Source organism: Neolamprologus brichardi, chromosome 1, assembly GCF_056152115.1.
Source record: "Neolamprologus brichardi isolate AB-2024 chromosome 1, ASM5615211v1, whole genome shotgun sequence".
Classification (NCBI taxonomy): domain Eukaryota; kingdom Metazoa; phylum Chordata; class Actinopteri; order Cichliformes; family Cichlidae; genus Neolamprologus; species Neolamprologus brichardi.
The window spans coordinates 34,625,195-34,643,378 of record NC_142104.1 but is presented as its reverse complement, the minus strand read 5'-3'; the positions used below and the strand labels follow the sequence as shown (position 1 = coordinate 34,643,378).

The window sequence follows — 18,184 nt, the reverse complement described above, 5'->3', positions numbered from 1 at the left end:
GATGAGCTATGATGACTAAAACATTTGTTTCATTCCTATTAAGTGTCTGTTTTTAGAAGGTGGTCAACCGTGGTGTACAAAACAACACAAGAAATAAATTAATCTAAAATAATTAATACGTTTTATTTATATTATGTTTTTATATGTTTACAGATATTTTCTTTTTTTATTAAGCTTTATATTTTGTGTTTTTTTGTTTTTACTATGGACATAAAGTCTGACAATAAATATCGATTGATCGAATTGCAGCAAATGATATAAAACATTTATGGGGAGCAATAAATCACTAATTATTTTTCTTAATTATTGTAGAACCATCTGCAGTACCTCTTCAATGTCAAACTTTTATTTTGTTAAAACAATGATTTGCTGACTGACTGTTTTAGTCTTCCATACTCGTGGAACATCATCGGACGCATACAATTAGAACTAAATGCCACCAGGATACACTCTGAGAAACATCTGTAGAGACACATGCATGTTTGTGATCAGGTAAAGACATAAATGTGTTTTTACTACGTTGACTCCACCAGTATAATTCATTCCTACACACTTTCATAATTAAAAGGTAAATAAACAGCACCACTGATTTGTTTGTTGTTATTTTATTTTCTGTACTTTGACTTCTTTATGTGAAAATAAACCGTGAATTCTCTGTAATCCTTTATTAAGCCATTCCTTCTATAAAATACGTCTTTACAGCTGGATGTGAAACATGCGTCTGTAAGCTAATAACCGTACCTGTCAGTGTTTGGGGGGTTTGCTGCTCAACATGAAACATCTTTGTCATTTGTTGCGTCGCATTTAGCGCGTCAAACAACGCAATCAGGAAGCGCCGCCGTCTGCAGGGCACCGTGTGATTAGCGCTGTTTCCCAAACCGCGCCGGTGGAAGAGAAGGTCACCTCTGTGCTTGAGCAGTGCTCGGAGTTCCTGTGCAGCCGACGGTCAGAAGACATGGACGGCTTTGATAACTTGAGCGCGTCGGAGAAGGCAGAGGCGACGGAGCTGCAGCGCATGATCGCTGTCGAGCAGCAGAAAGCGCAGTTCCAGGCTCAGGTAAGAGGACGGGGCTGACTGTCCTCCGACAGATGTAGCTCATTGTACGACGTGATCTGACGTCTTACACGTGCTTAGTTGACCGTTAATGTCTCTGTACAAGAGACCAGTTTGTATTAGAACTGGTCATCACACAGCTGGAAGAACATCTGCTTCTTGTCCAGGTGTTGCCGCGCTTGAAGAACATAGAGTTAATATATCCTCTAGATCCACATCCTGAGCTTTAACTGTGGATTCAAAGCTCGGCGTATTCCAGTCAGTACTGTGTGTGGTTATATTGCAGCTTTAAAGATGATCATTAATCGTTTATTTGACCTTTGGTGTCGCTGGGATAATTGGTGGATGTCCTAAATAAGGAGGAGGTTAGCTGAATCACTAAACAGATGTATAAGAAAATATGATGGATGTGGCTGTGGACAAATTTATTAAGGGTGCTTCACAGGGTGCCGTGTTTTATAAGTGACATACACGACCGAGTCAGTGAAGGAGACGAGAGCAGTGCACGTTAGCTGCTCCGTAGACATCCAGTGTGCCAGCTCCACACTGGCCCTGGTAACCTTTCCCTCTCATTCTAAATAAACATTCATAACAGGCAGAAGACGCGTGTTTTTAACTCCATGCACATCAGTTCTGTGATTAAATAGTTTCCTGTACACAGAAACATGCTGTCTTCTAGAGTCCGGCATGTGTTACATGTGTTCAGTGATCAGATTTCAGCCTTAAAAACATAAACTGGCATCAGCCGCGATGCTGTGACATCATATAAATAACACTGAGCTGAATCAGTTCCCGTCTGCTTCATGTGGCTTGCAGGTGCACAGTTTCACCGACGTCTGCTGGGATAAATGTGTGGACACTCCCGGCTCAAAGCTGGACTACAGGACCGAGACGTGCCTGGTGAGCTGCGTGGAGCGATTCATTGACACCACCCTCAGCATCACCAACCGCTTCACACAGATGGTGCAGAAAGGCACTCAGTGATCACGCACCGCAGTCGGACTGTATTATGTTTTTTTATTCCTAACGTGATGGGAGATGACACGAAGAAGACTTTGTGTACGTGGGTGTAACAGCCGGAGTTTGAGAGATGATGGGGACTCTTATGGGGGGAGGGGTGCAGTCATATGATCAAGGAAGGAAGGAAGGGAGAGGGAATCTGCAAGCCTGGAGAAGTCTGGTAATAATAAATCTTAAATGTTTCACCTGAAGACTTAAACGTTGCCTGATTTTTTTCCCTTTCATCGATCTGAAACTTCAAGATTATTCTTTACTTTCCTGAACGACATCTATGAGCTGAAAGCAAAGGCTGGACAGCTCCTCGCTCGGCACCTTCTGCTTTCTCTTGATCTTCTCCATCGTTATGTTCTGATCAATAGTAGACGAGGAAAATGATACAGAATTATAATTGTTATTCTGTCAGTGCATATCGCAGAGGATTCTGATTCCACTCAGTCTGCTTTAAATACTCGATTTCAGGACATTTCTCTACTCCTAGAGTTTTATGTCAAAAAGAGGATATCAATAATGAGGTCATTTCAACACTTGAAAGCTCCACTCAGGTGAAAATCAAATGTCATCATAAGGGACAGGCGTTGGAAGGAAGGTGGGCTTAGAGGAGCAGTCGGGAGTTAGGAAGAATTCAAACACTGGGTTTAAACCTTTTTTATCCAAACAACAGCTGTGTAAATGTAATGGAGTTGTTCACTTAAGCACCAAAAATTCAATGTTTGCATTAATTATATGTTGAGTGACCTGCAGCTCCATGCACATGTTAAAAAGCTAACTGCAAAGAGCTCATCACAGTAATGTTCCTGCAAACAGGCAGATTTTTCTGTCTGTTAGTGTTCCACCACATTAAACATGAACCAGCCGTTTTTTCATGCTCACATCATTTTACTTCGAGTCACACGCTGACAGGGAAAATCCAGAGATTTACTTTGTGGTTCAACATACGTGCAAAATGAAGTCACTGAAGTACCATGTAGCTAAAATGAAATTAAACATAAATGAATGAATCACAGGGCTCTGTCCATTGGTCATCCACTTTTTCTGCAAACATAGAATTTTACAAATATAAAGATTTCTGCACTTAATCCGACTGAAACTTGGTATTTAGACACAGGAGCAACTTTAAGAGCGAAGCCCTGCAAATCTGATCAAAGTGCCTGTAACAGACAAACCTTTTGTCTATCAATTAATAGATGTACATCAACAGTACATTCGTAACAGAAAATATACATCACACTGGAGTGACTACTACTACTAATACTACTGCCTGTTATCCTCTCAGGGCCACCAAAGTTAGGTCTCAGAGGCTTTTCGGTTAGCTCGGGGGCTCCAGGAGCAACAGGACTGAGCTGAACAGTGTTCGTGATATCAGACAAACGCTAAAGGAGTGAACATGGAATAAATGTTTGCTGCGTGAAACACTACAGTGTGAGACTGTTAACATTTTTAGCTGCCCTGAGTGCAGACTTGATGGACGTTTCGATCCATCCGTGAGGTGTGGCTGTGTGCTCCCCGGCAAAGTGTACCCGCCCCTCGCTCTGGAACAGTTCTCTGGCGTAGTGCCCCTGCTGGTAGGGTGTGAACAGCACAAAGGCTCCCAGACTGTAAGGATCCAAGCCCCACTTCTTCACCAGCCCCCCTGTCCACAAAGGCCTGATGTACTCTCCATGGATCTTCACCAAGTCCTCCAGGACCACAGCCATCAGCTCCCCATCATTCACGCCCTGGAAGAGGGCGGAGTCGTCAGAGCAGGTGTAGGATGCCAGCAGTGCACCTGCGGATGTCCCGGGGAAGCTGTGGCTGGGGTAGTAGATGAAGCGAGCGGGACGGTCTGTGATGCTCTTCCCTCCTCTGATGCCCTCTTTATCCCAGAAGCGCTCCTTGAAACTAAGCACCACCTTTGTGGAGCTGGTGTAATGAACTGAGCGCAGGGCCTCCATCTTGTCCCCAGAGAGAGGCGGCTGAAAGTCAATGAACAGGGTGGCCTTGGCTGTGGCAGTGACCAGGGTGTAGTCCACCGTTAGGTTGGTCAGGGAACCCGAGTTGTGCTGGTCCTGATAGGTGACGGTCACATTTCTACCACCTGTCTGGTTTATGAGCTTGACCTTGGAGTTGAGGAGGATGGTGGCGTTTAAGGCCTGATAGAAAGCTCTGGGGAGGTGTTCAAAGCCATCAGTCACCTCAAAGTACCTGAAAGAAATTCAAGAAAACATCCCTTAATACACAATACTCTGCTAAAGCTGAACTAATCATTTATTTTCTATAAATTTGAATTATGCCAATCAGCCATAACATTGTGACCATTATGTGCCCCTTTCACTGCCATGGAAGCTCTGCCCCATCGAGGCCTGGACTCCCCCAGACCCCTAAGGTGTGCTGTGGCATCTGGCACCAAGTTAGCGACAGATCATTGATCCTGTAAGTGGCGAGGTGTGGCCTCCGTGGAGTGTATAATGGTGTCCATGGTCTGCAACGATGCTCAGGTAGGTGCTACGTGTCAAAGTATCATCCACATGGATGGTAGGACCCAGGGTTTCCCAGCAGAACATCGCCCAAAGCATTACACTGCCTCTGCTGACTCACCTTCTACCCACAATGCATCCTGCTGCCAGGTGTTGCCTGGGTCAGCGACAAAATGTGACTCACCAGACGAGGCCACCTTCTTCCATTGCTCCGTGGTCTAGTTCTGATCATTGGTGGTGTTGGTGGTGGTCAGCACGGGCACCCTGACTGGTCTGCAGCTACACAGCAACCAAACTCTGTGAATTCTGACACTTTTCTATCACAGCTTGAACCTTTTTCAGCTGTTTGATCTTCGTCTGTTGGATCGGACCACATGGGCCAGTCTTTATTGCCCACGTGCATCAGTGAGTCTTGACTGTCCACGACCCTGTCGCTGGTTACTGTTGCTTGGAGATGCTCTGACCCAGCTGTTTTATCGTTAGGTTTGCCCATTTTTCCTGCTTCTAACGTCAACTTTGAGGACAAAATGTTTACTTGCTCCTTAATATAGCTCACCAACTAATAGGTGCCATGATGAGGAGAGAATCAGTGTTCTTCACTTCACCTGTCAGTGGTCACAGTGTTCAATTCAATTCAATTCAATTTTATTTATATAGCGCCAAATCACAACAAATGTCGCCTCAAGGCGCTTCATAGATACAGAGAAAAGCCCAACAATCATATGACCCCCTATGAGCAGCACTTTGGCGACAGTGGGAAGGAAAAACTCCCTTTTAACAGGAAGAAACCTCCAGCAGAACCAGGCTCAGGGAGGGGCGGGGCCATCTGCTGCGACCGGTTGGGGTGAGAGAAGTGAGAGAGAGAGAGAGTGTTATGCCTGATAGGTGTATACAACAAGTAATAAGAAAAATTACACATATAATGGCCTGTATTTGTACAGCGCTTTACTAGTCCCTAAGGACCCCAAAGCGCTTTACACAACCAGTCATCCACACATTCACACACTGGTGATGGCAGCTACATTGTAGCCACAGCCACCCTGGGGCGCACTGACAGAGGCGAGGCTGCCGGACACTGGCGCCACCGGGCCCTCTGGCCACCACCAGTAGGCAACGGGTGAAGTGTCTTGCCCAAGGACACAACGACTGGGACTGTCCAAGCTGGGGCTCGAACCGGCAACCTTCCGATTACAAGACGAACTCCCAACTCTTGAGCCACGATCGCCCCATATAACATATAATGACGAAACAAAGGAGAAGTGCCACATGAATCTGTTCCCTCAGCTCTACAAAGTTTAAGCAACTATTTTTCCCTTTTGGAGAACAGTCTAACAATGGTGGCACTATGGAAGCCCAACCACTCAGGATCAGAAGCATATCTTAGCTTCTCTTCCCTGGCTTCTTAACATCCCCCTGTGACAGTTATATGAATATTTCTTACTCGACGTTGTCACTGATGTCAGTCTGCATGTACATCATCTCGATCAGCGACGTGTAGAAGAGGCTGTTTTCATTCAGGATGTCCCCGATCATCCTCAGGGCTCCACGACTCAGATTGCCCTCCTTCACCAGATACTCCTGTGAGGACATTTCCCCCAACAGATTACAGCTGTGATCTGTATGACATCAAGTGTCAAGGTGATTAAACCTTTACCTTCACTGTGTAGGAGTCATATTTATCCAATGTGGCACTACAGCCGATTGCCTTCACATCATCTCTCACCTGTGTGAAAATCACAACATTTACAAGACCAGATTCACACTGACATGTGCAACAAAGCAGCACATGGACAAACCTTCCACAGCGCCTGGCTGAAGAGCTGAGCGGCCGTTTTCCCCCTCTCCCTGTCAGACAAGCTGTAGTTGAGCACGCTGGGGTTGTTTTCAACGGTGTAGGTTTTATGTAGCTCTCCATTTACCAAGTAGTAGGTGTTGATGTCATCTTGGATGAAGCGGTTCATAGGTATTTGTAATTTGGACGCAAAAGAAAGCAAAATCCTGTGACATAAGCACATTAGTTATCCTGTATGAATATATACGGTATTTTAACCATTTAGCTAGAAGATCTTTAGTGTTTTGTTAGACTCTTCCTAGTTACTTAGAGGCTCAGAAATAAGGGTTCTGAAATCTCTGAAAAAGCTAGAGGGGGTGTCTATTTGTGTCTATTTGCCAAAATGTCACAGTCCCACTATGGCATGTGCATCTCTTTACTCACTTATGGAAGCTTGGGATCCTCATGGCCCCCAGTTCTGCATACCAGCCCTCTCTTCTGTTCCTGAAGGTCTCCACACGTCCTCCGATACGATTACTGGCCTCGATTATGGTCACCTTTGGTGTCCAAGGGGACACACAGCGATGACAGTTTGAAAAGCATATGCACTTTTAGTACCAACAGTAATGACTCAGAAAATTACTCCCAGAGCGAGTGTAGTTTAAATATTTTTCCCTGACTGTAAATTACCTTATGTCCAGCATCTTCTAGAAACTTGGCAGCTGTCAGTCCGGCGATGCCCCCGCCGACGATTGCTACGTGTCGAGGCGTCTTTGTAGCAGGAAGACCTTTCTTCACGATGTCAAGAAGCTCGCTGTAGTCTGTGTCTTGGAGGCATTCAAACAGGGGATCTCCTATTATCCCGTTCACAGTGAGCACCACAGCCGCCACCAGAACCAGAGGAACTGATGGTGACAGAAAAGATGTTAACTCAGCCGATGAAGTCAAACTGTGGCTCATAAAAAATCCCCCAAGGGGTTGCCAAGTAACCACAAAGTCCCAGTTTCCTTCCTTTACTGCGAACTTTATAAATAGAGGAGAAATGACAAGAAGATACCGGATTTTCCAAGTTAGTGTTTTTTATGAGAGTGACCTCACAGCAGATTGTTTTGCACTCACAGAGTTTGCACAGTGCCATGTGAGACGTCATCTCGACGATGGAACTCCACAGTCTGGGCTTTTCTTTCTCACCGTGAGAGGAAATGGAAACCTAACGGACACAAGCTCTACATTAAGTTGGCGAGGCTCAGGCAGAACAGTTACGAACAAAGAAAAACCTAAAATTGTCTTTTTAAAAATATGCTGGAAACAATATACAACACATTAAATCTCCCAAACGCACCAGTAGTGATCTCAGTTAATAAATTCAGAGTGCAGGGCCGTGTTTCACTCACCTCTGTCAAAGGTAGTGTCTCGTAAGTCGTCATGAGCCTATTCATGGCTGAGGAGGAATGACCCACAGACCCTCACAGAGCTAACCTATCAACCCTGTGACTCACCGTATGAAATAAGGCTTTCTGAAAAACCCGGACGCATGGCATGTGTGAAATTGCACACAAGGTCATTTTAATGAGCGACTGTGTGGCTCCCTCAGGTCTTCCAGAAATATTTTCCCACACTGGCTCCAGAGTCAACCACACTGAACAAATCAGATTAGCGAGGTTATACTAGTCATCAGCATACCGCGTTTTACTCCGTCTTCACTCGTTTTCATATCTGACCTGAAAAGGCTCATTTAGTGGTGGCCAAAAAAATGCCCGTCAGACCTGAAGCTGCATTACATCACATTCATAATCTGAGGAGCTCGGAAAGAAAAGCGTCTGGACGTCTTTAAGTTGCTTGAAAAGCAAAAGTGAAGACTACGATGACCTGGATGACTGAGAACCTTCACAGACATCACACTCATAACAACATCTGTACTTTTATTAAGTTTACTATAACTGTCTATACAGTAAAGACCACAGGATGTGCAAACACTCACCTCTCAGCTCCTTCTGTGTCCGGGACATAATAACACATGGAAGGCATTTATATGATGTGGAAACTGAAACCAAAGTGACATGGGTTAAGTTTCATTTTCTGACTTTCATGTCCTCAGCTTTCATTTCTGGAATGAAATAACCGAAGGGAATCTGACACTCAAGAGATAATTTTATAAACAAAGGAAATAACCGAGGAAGTATTTAATTACCTTTAAAGAAAAATGTCTGTTTCCAGCGTAAAAGCTGGATTTTACAGCAAGAAAATCAGTAAACACTTACTGATTTTTATAGCTCACACTCACGGGCTGTGAATTTAACAATATCGATGTATAGCTGAGCACAGCATTGTTCTAAGTCATGGGTCAGTGTATGGAAAAACTCCAAGGCTGATGAACTAATGAGGCTTTGGGAGTTAAGTCAGCCATGTTAATGTATAATGTGAAAGGTAGAGCTCAGCCTGCACCCTGAGAGAAGCTCAACTCAATAAATCTACTCAATGTATGTTTGGGGGGAAAGTACCACACAAGGCAGAGAGTTTGTTCTTTTGAACTAAACTAAAATCCAGCTGCTGTTGATTTAAAGAAATACTTCAGTTGAACCTGCTCTTCTTGTCTGCTCTCTTTCTTTTTAACATTTTGAGATTGTTTCCAAGTCATGTGAAGAAAAGAACATTTTAATCGTGAGTGGTGAGGTATTCATCAGCACTTCTTCTGCTCACGAATGAACTTCCTGTTTAGATTCTGTGGTCCTGGCAGTGTATTTTAAAGACTGAGAGTAAGTCGTTTTAAAAAAAATCTCAGTAGTTTTGGGAGGATGAACCATTTTTAATAAAGAACACACATCGTGTCGGGAAAAGTTAAACCATCGTGAAGAGATCTGAATGGGATGAGCTGGGAAACGACTGGAGCCAAACTGGATCTGAGCTTGATGAAATCTGAATCCACGATTCTTATCTGTGACCAGGACACAGTGGGCTATACTGAGACATTAGACATTCGTCGTGGATCCACTGAGACTCCTTTGGTGATTTTTCAATAGACGTATCTATCAAATTTAATGACTGAATCTGTGAACAGATTTCAACATGTTCACTTTAACATGGATTTAACTCAGTTTTCGAGTCCGTTCAGTCTCATCCTGACTCACATATTCACATCAGCTTCAAGATTCAACTGTGACAGCCCTTCCGTTGATGTGACCGACCACAGTGAATGAGTGAATAAATAAATGATTGAATATCAGAAACTTTACAGAGTACAGATACTTTTTTTAATCGTTGTAATATATCCACGGGTTAGTGCTTCCATAATATTTTACACGCCCCGCCACAATCGTATCGTAAAGTAAACATTTTCAGTGCAAGCAAACTGGCTGACAGACTGACAGCATCGCCTCCCATGGAGGCACAGAGTTAGAAAGATGGAGACTTCAGATTTTATTGTGATCTGATGATAAATCCATTATGCAAGTTGATGAGTGTAAAAGTGTGTACACAAAACAGCAAACTAATATTTAATTGGTATTTCGGGATTTGTAAAAATGCAAATTACAGACTGATTTCCAATGTCTCCATGTGTTTTTTATGTGTAATGTCTTTCCTTATATTGGTGAATAGACTCTAGTGAACAGGACCTACAAAGAGGGATTTTTAACTGGATAAATCAAAGATATATAAAAGTCGCTTTGCCGTAAACTGATTTCGTTGTGACGGGAATGCTGTTTGTGTCTCACGATGACTTGATATCATTCGCGAGGGACACATTTGAAATATATTTCACATATTATAGGCCAACAAGACATTTACAGCAGTTTAAATACGGGCGATCACTTTTTGGCAAATACCGGAAGTCAGTTGCCTCCGAAGCCTTGGAGCCTGCCCCAATCGATACGTCATAGCTCGCAATACAGGAAGTAAACAAACCAGACCGAGGAGTTGACGCCGAGAAGCTCACGAGACCTCTCGTTGAGTGCTGGACAGCTCGTGCAGGGTGCGTGTCTGTCTGAGCTCGCGCTGTAGTTTGTTGTGTGCGTTTATGAGCAGGCGTCGCGCGCTCCTGGAGTAGCGTGTCTTTGGTTCAGCACTGTGAGGTTGCTATGTGCGTGCTGCAGCTCTCTGACAAATACAGCGCGTTATCTTCATTTCAGCATCTTTACAAAGAAGCAACGATGCCGCTCATATTCCCAGCTACCTCTCGTCTCTGCTGCTGTTACTGACGCAGGAAGCAGCTAAAGGGCAGACATTAATCTGGACATCTTGCTTAGCTGCTGCCTGTCGGACGAACACCGTCATGAAACATTTCTGAGCGGAGTTCGCTCTCAGCACGACAGTTAATGCCTTTGGGCTAACGCTCGTACCACCGTTAGCGGACATAAATGAGCGTAGCATAGCTACACCGGGTTAGCTAGTGAAGCATGTAAACGTTATTTACTCCCGAAGCGCGGTAAACCAGCGTTAGCTTTTAGCGTGCACGCGCAGGCTCAGCAAATACGTGCCCGCGAGACACATCGAACCTGAGGTCAGTGAATTTTATAACACTTCTTCTGTTTGCTGTACGTGAGAAGCAGCGTGGATGATACGTTTGTGTTACACATTCATCCCCTTTACTTCAACTTAACCCCACTCTGCTGGCACTCAGCTTCCCGCCCTGTTTCCGATGTTACACTCAGGTGTTATCGTTTTGGTTATTTAAGGAGTGATGGTACCCGGCACGCCTGATCTTCACTTCTCCAGCTGAGGCCAGTGAGAAAGCAAACCCTGCAGCATCATGGCTGAGGTGTGGGGACAGAGGAGCTTGCTGGGCGTCGGTGTGGTGTTGGCCTGGCTGCTGCTGTTCCACCTGCTGGTCAACATCTGGCTGCTGTGTGTCTTCACCAGCCTGCTCTTGGTGCTCTGGGGCTGGCTCGGTTCGCAGACTGTTCTTGAGTCCAACAGTGTGATTCACCTGGAGAGGTTTATCACCTGGGAGCAAGTAAGTCTATAATTAATGATGTTGATGTTTTACAATATATGGATGTGATTATAAACAGTTTGGGCTAAGTTAACCAGACTCCACTCATTCTCCCTCATTATGGTATTACTAATTTTCAGATTCCAAATTCTGAGGAGGATGAAAATGATCTGGACCAGGAGATCCACAACACAGTGAAGAAAATCATCAGAGACTTTGTCACCTCCTGGTACTCCACTGTGTCCTCTGAGAGTGCTTTTGAAACAGAGATTGAAGAAGCCATGATCTCCATGGCCATGAGGCTGAAACTGCGAGCAAGAACAGCTGACAGGAAGGTACTGAGCTTTGAAGGAGCAGGGAGGTTTCACAAGGTCTAACAATGTGCTTGCAAGAATTTTCTGTAGTTAATGTGAAGGCCAGGCACACTACAAGCACTTGAAGAACGAGTGTTTGTGTTAACCTGCTTACAGTTGTTGTTGTTATGGATGAGGAGCACTTGTAAATGTGCATTAAAATCTATAAAGAGATTACCAAAAGTCCGGGATGGTTAAAACCATCTATTAAAATAATGTATACAGTAATTGCTCCACCAGTGTTGATAAGTGTTAGTAAACAAGTCAGGACTGTAGCTGGGTAAATATTAGGAAAGGTGTGACCCATTACCACAGGTCATGTGACTGTTGAGGAGTTCTTTAACATCCTAGGACCTGCGTCCACATATGTGGACATCACATTTTGGGTTATTTAGACTAAAATACTCAATTTTGCTCTACATGGGCCTGATATCCACCTACGAGGACATTATGCTGCTACTGTTCTATCAAAATATTAAATGAATATCCTCATATGTGGCTCTGATTTTTCTTAAAAACAAAAATAAGGTTGAAAAAAACCCTGGTAATTCTTTGTCATCGGGCCCCAGTCAGCCCAAATATCAAAGAGAAATTAAAAATGCATGTCGTGGAAGAGTTCAGGTCTCAGGAGGTTAAAGATGGGCTCAGGTAGGTTTTTTCAGGAACCAGAAATGCACAGACTGAATGAAATGAAAATCGTCCTCTGAGGTTTAAACCAGGACCTGTTAGGACCCCGTGTCCTGCTGACGGTCCAGGTTTAAGGTTAACTCTGCAGGATTATTACCTTTTATTAGCGTTGCTGTAGCCCATTGAACACTGGACTTTTGACTCAGAGGGATTATTTAACAGTCGCTGACTTCAACATTTGAAAATAGATTGATAGTGCATTATTGCATAGTGCATTACTCCTCGCTATCTAAAATATAACAGGACACCGAGTATATTCTCGAGCTTCTCACACTTCTGATAACCAGCTGTCTGCTTGATGTTTATTCAGCTGTGTAAAAACTATAACTTTAATCTCATCCAAACCGATTTACTCAGGAACAAATAAAATACTAAAAAAAGCCAAACAATAACATTTGTAAGTTATCTAAGTGACTTATATATCATGTTTAACCTGAGTAGCGAAAGACGGCGGTGGGTTTGAAAACAATTAGCCGGGAGTCCGGTGTTCTCACGGCTCTAGTTAGCCTAGCCCCCGGCTAGCTATCGAGCTAGTGGGTAACAGACGTCTCCGAAAACGTCGGAGCGCTTTTGAAAATATGTGGTGTCTTGATAAACTGAGCAGATATTTGAGGTTTACACAGCTACATTCTCGCCTGAAAATATGTTAAACGTTTATTTTTTGACCCAGAAAGAATAATAAGAGTAATATTAAAACTAACTAGCTACCGCCATTGTTGGAAACTGAGCTGGGCCGCGCTATGAATTCTGGGACACAGCTTCTTCTTCTTCTTCGGGGTTTAACGGCAGCTGGGATCCTTGTACATGCAGTGCTGCCATCTTCTGTTTCAGTCCGTTATTACACTCTTAAATCCTACTACTTATTCCTGCGACTTTTGGGATCTTACAAAGCTTCAAACGACGCGTCGACTATTAAATCAGTCGTCGACGATTTTGATAGTCGACGTAATCGTGACTAGTCGACTAATCGTGGCAGCCCTAGTATTCACCACAGAGATGCTCTAACCCCTTCTGCCTATTCGATCTTTGTCGGTGTCACTTTAGTCATTTTTCTTACATCCAGCATAAAACAGAACATACTATTTACTTGTGCCATCTTACAAGATGATCAGTAGTATTTGCTGCACACCATTATTAGTGTATGTTACTGTATATTTGACCATTAACGGCAACATTCACAGGAATTATTACAAGATTTCTTTGCTTGTGAAGAAACTAAATTAACATGCAGAATTAAAAATGGAGAGAATCAGAATTTCTCTAACGGGTCGTGTAAATGTGTGAATTCTGCAGGAACTGACCCAGAGGGTCCTCGATCTGTTCGGCTGCCATCTACAGGACTACATGAAAGCCAAGCAGCTGGTGACCGAGCAGCAGGTGTCTCTGAGAGCAGATGAGAGCAGCGAGAACGAGCAGCTGTGGAAGGCTTACTCCAGCATCAGCACCCCTCACCTCGCCGTGACCAGCGAAACAGTGGAAGTCAACTACGTGAGAGCAATCGCAGACTTGCTGCTGCACGTTTTAGTGCCTTCACCTCACTTGGAAACGCGCACTGGACGGTTTGTGGTTGGAGAGCTGATAACCTGTAACGTCCTGCTGCCTCTCGTTGCCAAACTGTCGGACCCTGACTGGTTAAACCTCCTCATACTTAAAATATTTGTCAGCCAACCGCCAGAAACAACAGAATCACCAAATTCATGCCCGCTCCTACCCTCTCCACCTAGTGACCCAGAGGTCGCTCCAGCATCGCAGGCGGCACATGTTCCTCAAGAGAACAGCGACGTTCCTGCGCAGAGAGCGGAGGCTGAGAAGATCAATCACACAGAGACCGCCACGCCCGCTGCCTATGACGTGCCCGACTCCGCGGAGGCGGACTTTCCACAACACAACGCCGAAGAAGATGAAACCGTTCGACCGTTTTTAAGGCGCTACACAAGAGGAAGCAAGTCAAACCCATTTTACCAGGAAAATGACTCCGACCCGGATTCTCCTCTGGCTGATTTTAAACGCAGCTCCAGCGATTCTTTGGTCATGATCGGACAAGATGATGGTCTGGACGACAGCAGGAAAGATTGCGCCGCATCTGTCGAGACCAACTACGGGTTGGATCTGGAGGATGTTTGCCACAGTCCAGTGGATGACCAAACCAAGTTCCTGCTGAGTTCAGAATCGGAGGAGCAGAGTAATGGCTGCTCAGCATCGCTCAGCACAGCAGAGAGGGACTCCAGTATCAGCACGATTCGTTCCTTGGAGAGAGAAGGCAGTTCCCCGTCTATAATCGCCAACAGAGGCCTTCTTATAGGCGCAGAGCAGACTGGGGTAATGAATCCCAATGAGCTGAGTGTTGTCAGTACACTGCAGTGCTGTTCCTCTGTCCCCACGTTCAGTTTTGAGCCCCTCAGCAGCCCCGAGGGACCCGTCATCATCCAAAACCTGCGCATCACTGGAACCATCACAGCTAAGGAGCACCGAGGCACCGGCTCGCACCCCTACACACTTTACACCATCAAAGTAAGGACCATGTGACTTTGCTACGTTGTTGGTTGGTGTTTACTGGGCTGATCGATGACCTACAGAAAAACAAGAGTGCTACAGCACTGCTTTCAGGAGCGTCCTCCATCAGGCCATGATAATGAGCTTTTCTGCATTTGTGCAGTTTTTAGCACTGACAAATATAATGATGATAAAAGGCAGTAATTGTAATATTTCAACATATTTAACTTTCAGTTTTATTTAATAACTAAGAGTTTAAAACCCTAAAACACGTAGAAACAGGACTCGTTCTGATGTCTGATGTTCTGCACTGGGAGAAAGTTTTTAAATAAACCACCATCAGTGCTCGGACGTTTGGTTAGCAAGGTTAATCCATCAGACAAAAGTAAATATTAGACAAAGACAACACAACTAAACACAAAACACAGTTTCTAAAAGAAGGATGTTCTTTATTAAGAGGAAAAAATCTCAGTTACTCAGTATTCAGAGTGATGCAGTTTGTCCCTGCGCTGATGAGCGACCCGAAGAGGGCTGGGGCCGAGCTTTAGCAGTGACTGAGTGAGGGGTCTATTTGGAAACTCTCAGGTGGACATGAAATAAAAAAGCAAAATTAATTTCAGATAATTAATATCAGTTTTAGACGTTAACACAGTAACACTTAACACAAAGGGTAACATCTAGGTGCCGTTTCCCCCTCTGGGGGTGAGGGTACCTGGACCTGGGGTATAAATATGTTTAGGAGTGTGATTGTGTGAACAGTGTCTATTTGTCTGTCTTTACGTTGGGTGAGTGCTGAGTGTTTGTATATGTGTATATGGGGGTGGGAATGCAGGTTGTGTCTGTGCGCCTGTTCGTCTGTGTCTATATGTCAGGTTGGGTCTTAGACTCCGCCCCTCTAACCCTCCAAAGTGTGGAGGCCTTTCTCCCCCCTCCACACTCCCTGCCAGTGACTGATGCCCTCAGGTGTCGGTGCGTTGGTGGTTCTTGGTGTGCGGCGCTGGGCGGTCAGGTATGTGCCGGCTCACTCACAGTGAGCAGGCACGGTCGGGCGCCCGTGGCTCGGTCAGGCTTTTCTGGGGTGTGGGGGGCCCTCAGGCCTCTAGGCCTGGGGCTCGGTTCACTCTGGCACAGCTGGCTGCCCACAGAGCCCACGGCACGTCACTGCAACCCCCTCTGGCTTCTGCTCTGTGGCTGCTGGGTGACCCCTCGTCTGGGGCTCTCCTCAGCTCTTCCCAGGAGGCTGGCACAGATGTCCCTCTGGTGGTCCTCCTTGGGTCCTTGTACTCTGGGGCCTCTGGATGTCTGTTGCCTGGATCTCCTCCATACCTGCTTCATGCCCTGGGGGCGGGGCTATGGCTCCCCACACTCCCTAGCAGATCGTTACATGGGGAAACCTACACCTACAGACACAAACTACACCTTTCTTGCTGCTACCTCACAGCACATTGTGCGCTGTAGGTCCTGCGTGCTGCACAACAGCATTCAATATTTAGTATTTACTGTTATTTACTGTTAGCCATTAATGTGGTGGTGCTGTGTTTATTATGTTGCTCTGCACTGTCCCTCTTCCCCTCTGTTTTTCTTTTCCTTCATCCTTCATTTCTTTCTTTCTCCCTTTCTGATCCCCAGCCATGTCTGTCCCATCTGTAACAACTGAAGATAAAATAAATAACAATTAAAAAAATAAAAGGGGTCACAAACTTCATGTTTTCCTGCACTGACTGATGGGAATACAGTCACAAACGTGTGGCCTGTACTGGTGCATTCTTACGTTCACTGGGATATCAGTGAAGCCTTACAGTTAGTTCTTTATCTTCACAGTATGAGACAGCAATGGCTTGTGAGAACCCAGGAAGCATCCAGGCCGGCTTTGAGGATGCAGAAACTGTACAGACGGGCTGTGAGAATCCATCTTCTGCTCAGTCTGTAGCCTATCACACGGTCAACAGACGCTACAGCGAGTTCCTCAACCTGCAGACACGACTGGAAGAAAAAACAGAACTGAGGAAACTCGTCAAAGGTACAGAAGTTTTATATTGTGCTCGACGTTTGAAAGGAGTGTTGCATTAGACCTTTGAGAACCTCAGAGAGTTTGTTTGTTCCAGTCTGACTCATCTGATCTTTTTCCAGGCGTGAAAGGTCCAAAGAAAATATTTCCAGACATGCCGTTTGGAAACATGGACAGTGATAAGATAGAAGCCAGGAAGGGCCTCCTGGAGACCTTTCTAAAGGTTGGTGGAAAACCTTTGTGTAGTGCTCTCGTGTTGTTTGTTGGCCTGCTGCTACATTTCTGGTGGCTTCTTTTTGTCTCAACCTTTTCAGCAACTGTGCGCCATCCCTGAAATAGCCAACAGTGAGGAGATGCAGGAATTTCTCGCTCTCAACACAGACGCCAGGATCGCCTTTGTCAAGAAACCTTTCATCGTGTCACGCATAGACAAGGTGAATATTCTAACACGAGTGACACATGAGTGTTTGTGCTTCGTTTGCTGAGACGCAGCGCTGATGTGGAAGAAATGACCTGCTCTGGTTTCAGTTTGTGATGTGGCAGCTGCTGTTGGCGCTCGATAAATAAACCTGAATAAATGGAATTAACACAGCTCATATGTGTTTACTCGTGCAGATTGTGGTGAACGCCATCGTCGACACCCTGAAGACGGCGTTTCCTCGCTCAGAGCCTCAGAGCCCCACAGAGGATAATGAGACTGAGGTGGATGGAGGCAAAATAGGTGCCGATAAGAAGACCAGGTAAGAAACACATGCAGGCTCAGTGAAGCACGCTCCTTCCTGCATCATCTCACCCTCAGAGCTAGCTAAGACGCTGTGACGGCTCACTTTTGTGTTTTTTGGAGTAGCTGCTGCACAAGAGTTTGAGCAGGTCGGCCACGAGTCAGAAGGTCAGCGGCTTGAGTCGGGTTAGATCTCACAAGTTAAACGTATTTTTTAATTTTTGTGCTCCAGGTGCTGAATGTTTGTTTTTCTTACAGATGCAACATTTAAATAGGGATGCACCGGTATTGGTGCTGATACTGTAAAATGTGTGTGTACTCATACTCGTAAAAGTTAACCGATACCATGAACCGATACCAACTTATTTCATTAATCAGAGGGTGGCTTGTCATTTCTGTTGTAGTTTTTTAGATTGGCCACTAGGGGGCCAATTATTATTTTATGTATTAGTTATTGAATAATAATTATTTTGTTTGTTTGTTTACATTATGGACACTCTGCAATAATTTAAAAGTTTATTTTATTCTCAAACCTAATTTGTATTTATTTTATTCCAAACAGAAGTGTTTATTTATTATTCTGAAAGCTCGAGACAGTGCCAATAGTTCAGTGATATTTTGTAAAATTACAATGTGGAGACTCTGCAATAATTTAACAGAAGTGCTTATTTTTCACTTGAAATTTTTTTGTGGT

The 18,184-nt window shown here is 44.7% G+C and overlaps 3 protein-coding genes across 3 annotated transcripts in view; 2 read left to right on the top strand and 1 right to left on the bottom strand.

Annotated features, from left to right (window-relative positions):
• Positions 1-955: 955 nt before the first annotated feature.
• Positions 956-2,259, top strand: timm8b (translocase of inner mitochondrial membrane 8 homolog B (yeast)). The gene is made up of 2 exons (XM_006807215.2): positions 956-1,057; positions 1,871-2,259. Exons 1-2 carry the CDS (start codon positions 956-958, stop codon positions 2,036-2,038), a joined length of 270 nt encoding a protein of 89 aa, XP_006807278.1. The 3' UTR covers positions 2,039-2,259.
• Positions 2,260-3,117: 858 nt separating this feature from the next.
• il4i1 (interleukin 4 induced 1) lies at positions 3,118-7,827 on the bottom strand. The gene is made up of 8 exons (XM_035915042.2): positions 7,693-7,827; positions 7,418-7,508; positions 6,989-7,203; positions 6,743-6,855; positions 6,324-6,525; positions 6,182-6,250; positions 5,969-6,105; positions 3,118-4,255 (listed from the first exon to the last, which is right to left on the bottom strand). The coding sequence occupies exons 1-8, from the start codon at positions 7,735-7,737 to the stop codon at positions 3,487-3,489; spliced, it is 1,641 nt and encodes a 546-aa protein (XP_035770935.2). The 5' UTR covers positions 7,738-7,827; the 3' UTR covers positions 3,118-3,486.
• Positions 7,828-10,349: 2,522 nt separating this feature from the next.
• Positions 10,350-18,184, top strand: part of snx19b (sorting nexin 19b) — a 49,824-nt gene continuing 41,989 nt past the window's right edge. Inside the window, exons 1-8 of the mRNA XM_087841293.1 lie at positions 10,350-10,796; positions 10,972-11,249; positions 11,369-11,563; positions 13,562-14,779; positions 16,583-16,781; positions 16,892-16,992; positions 17,084-17,203; positions 17,385-17,509. Of these exons, the coding sequence (XP_087697419.1) occupies positions 11,046-11,249; positions 11,369-11,563; positions 13,562-14,779; positions 16,583-16,781; positions 16,892-16,992; positions 17,084-17,203; positions 17,385-17,509 (2,162 nt within the window). The 5' untranslated portion in view covers positions 10,350-10,796; positions 10,972-11,045. The remainder of the gene's footprint in view (positions 10,797-10,971; positions 11,250-11,368; positions 11,564-13,561; positions 14,780-16,582; positions 16,782-16,891; positions 16,993-17,083; positions 17,204-17,384; positions 17,510-18,184) is intronic.

Excerpts from the sequence above, each read along its gene's own strand:
- timm8b (XM_006807215.2), top strand. The coding sequence starts at position 956 with ATGGACGGCTTTGATAACTTGAGCGCGTCGGAGAAGGCAGAGGCGACG. Across the intron at positions 1,058-1,870 it reads AAGCGCAGTTCCAGGCTCAG|GTGCACAGTTTCACCGACGT; the intron begins GTAAGAGGACGG and ends TGTGGCTTGCAG.
- il4i1 (XM_035915042.2), bottom strand. The coding sequence starts at position 7,737 with ATGAATAGGCTCATGACGACTTACGAGACACTACCTTTGACAGAG. Across the intron at positions 6,526-6,742 it reads AGGATCCCAAGCTTCCATAA|GATTTTGCTTTCTTTTGCGT; the intron begins GTGAGTAAAGAG and ends CTTATGTCACAG. Across the intron at positions 6,106-6,181 it reads ATGACTCCTACACAGTGAAG|GAGTATCTGGTGAAGGAGGG; the intron begins GTAAAGGTTTAA and ends ATGTCCTCACAG.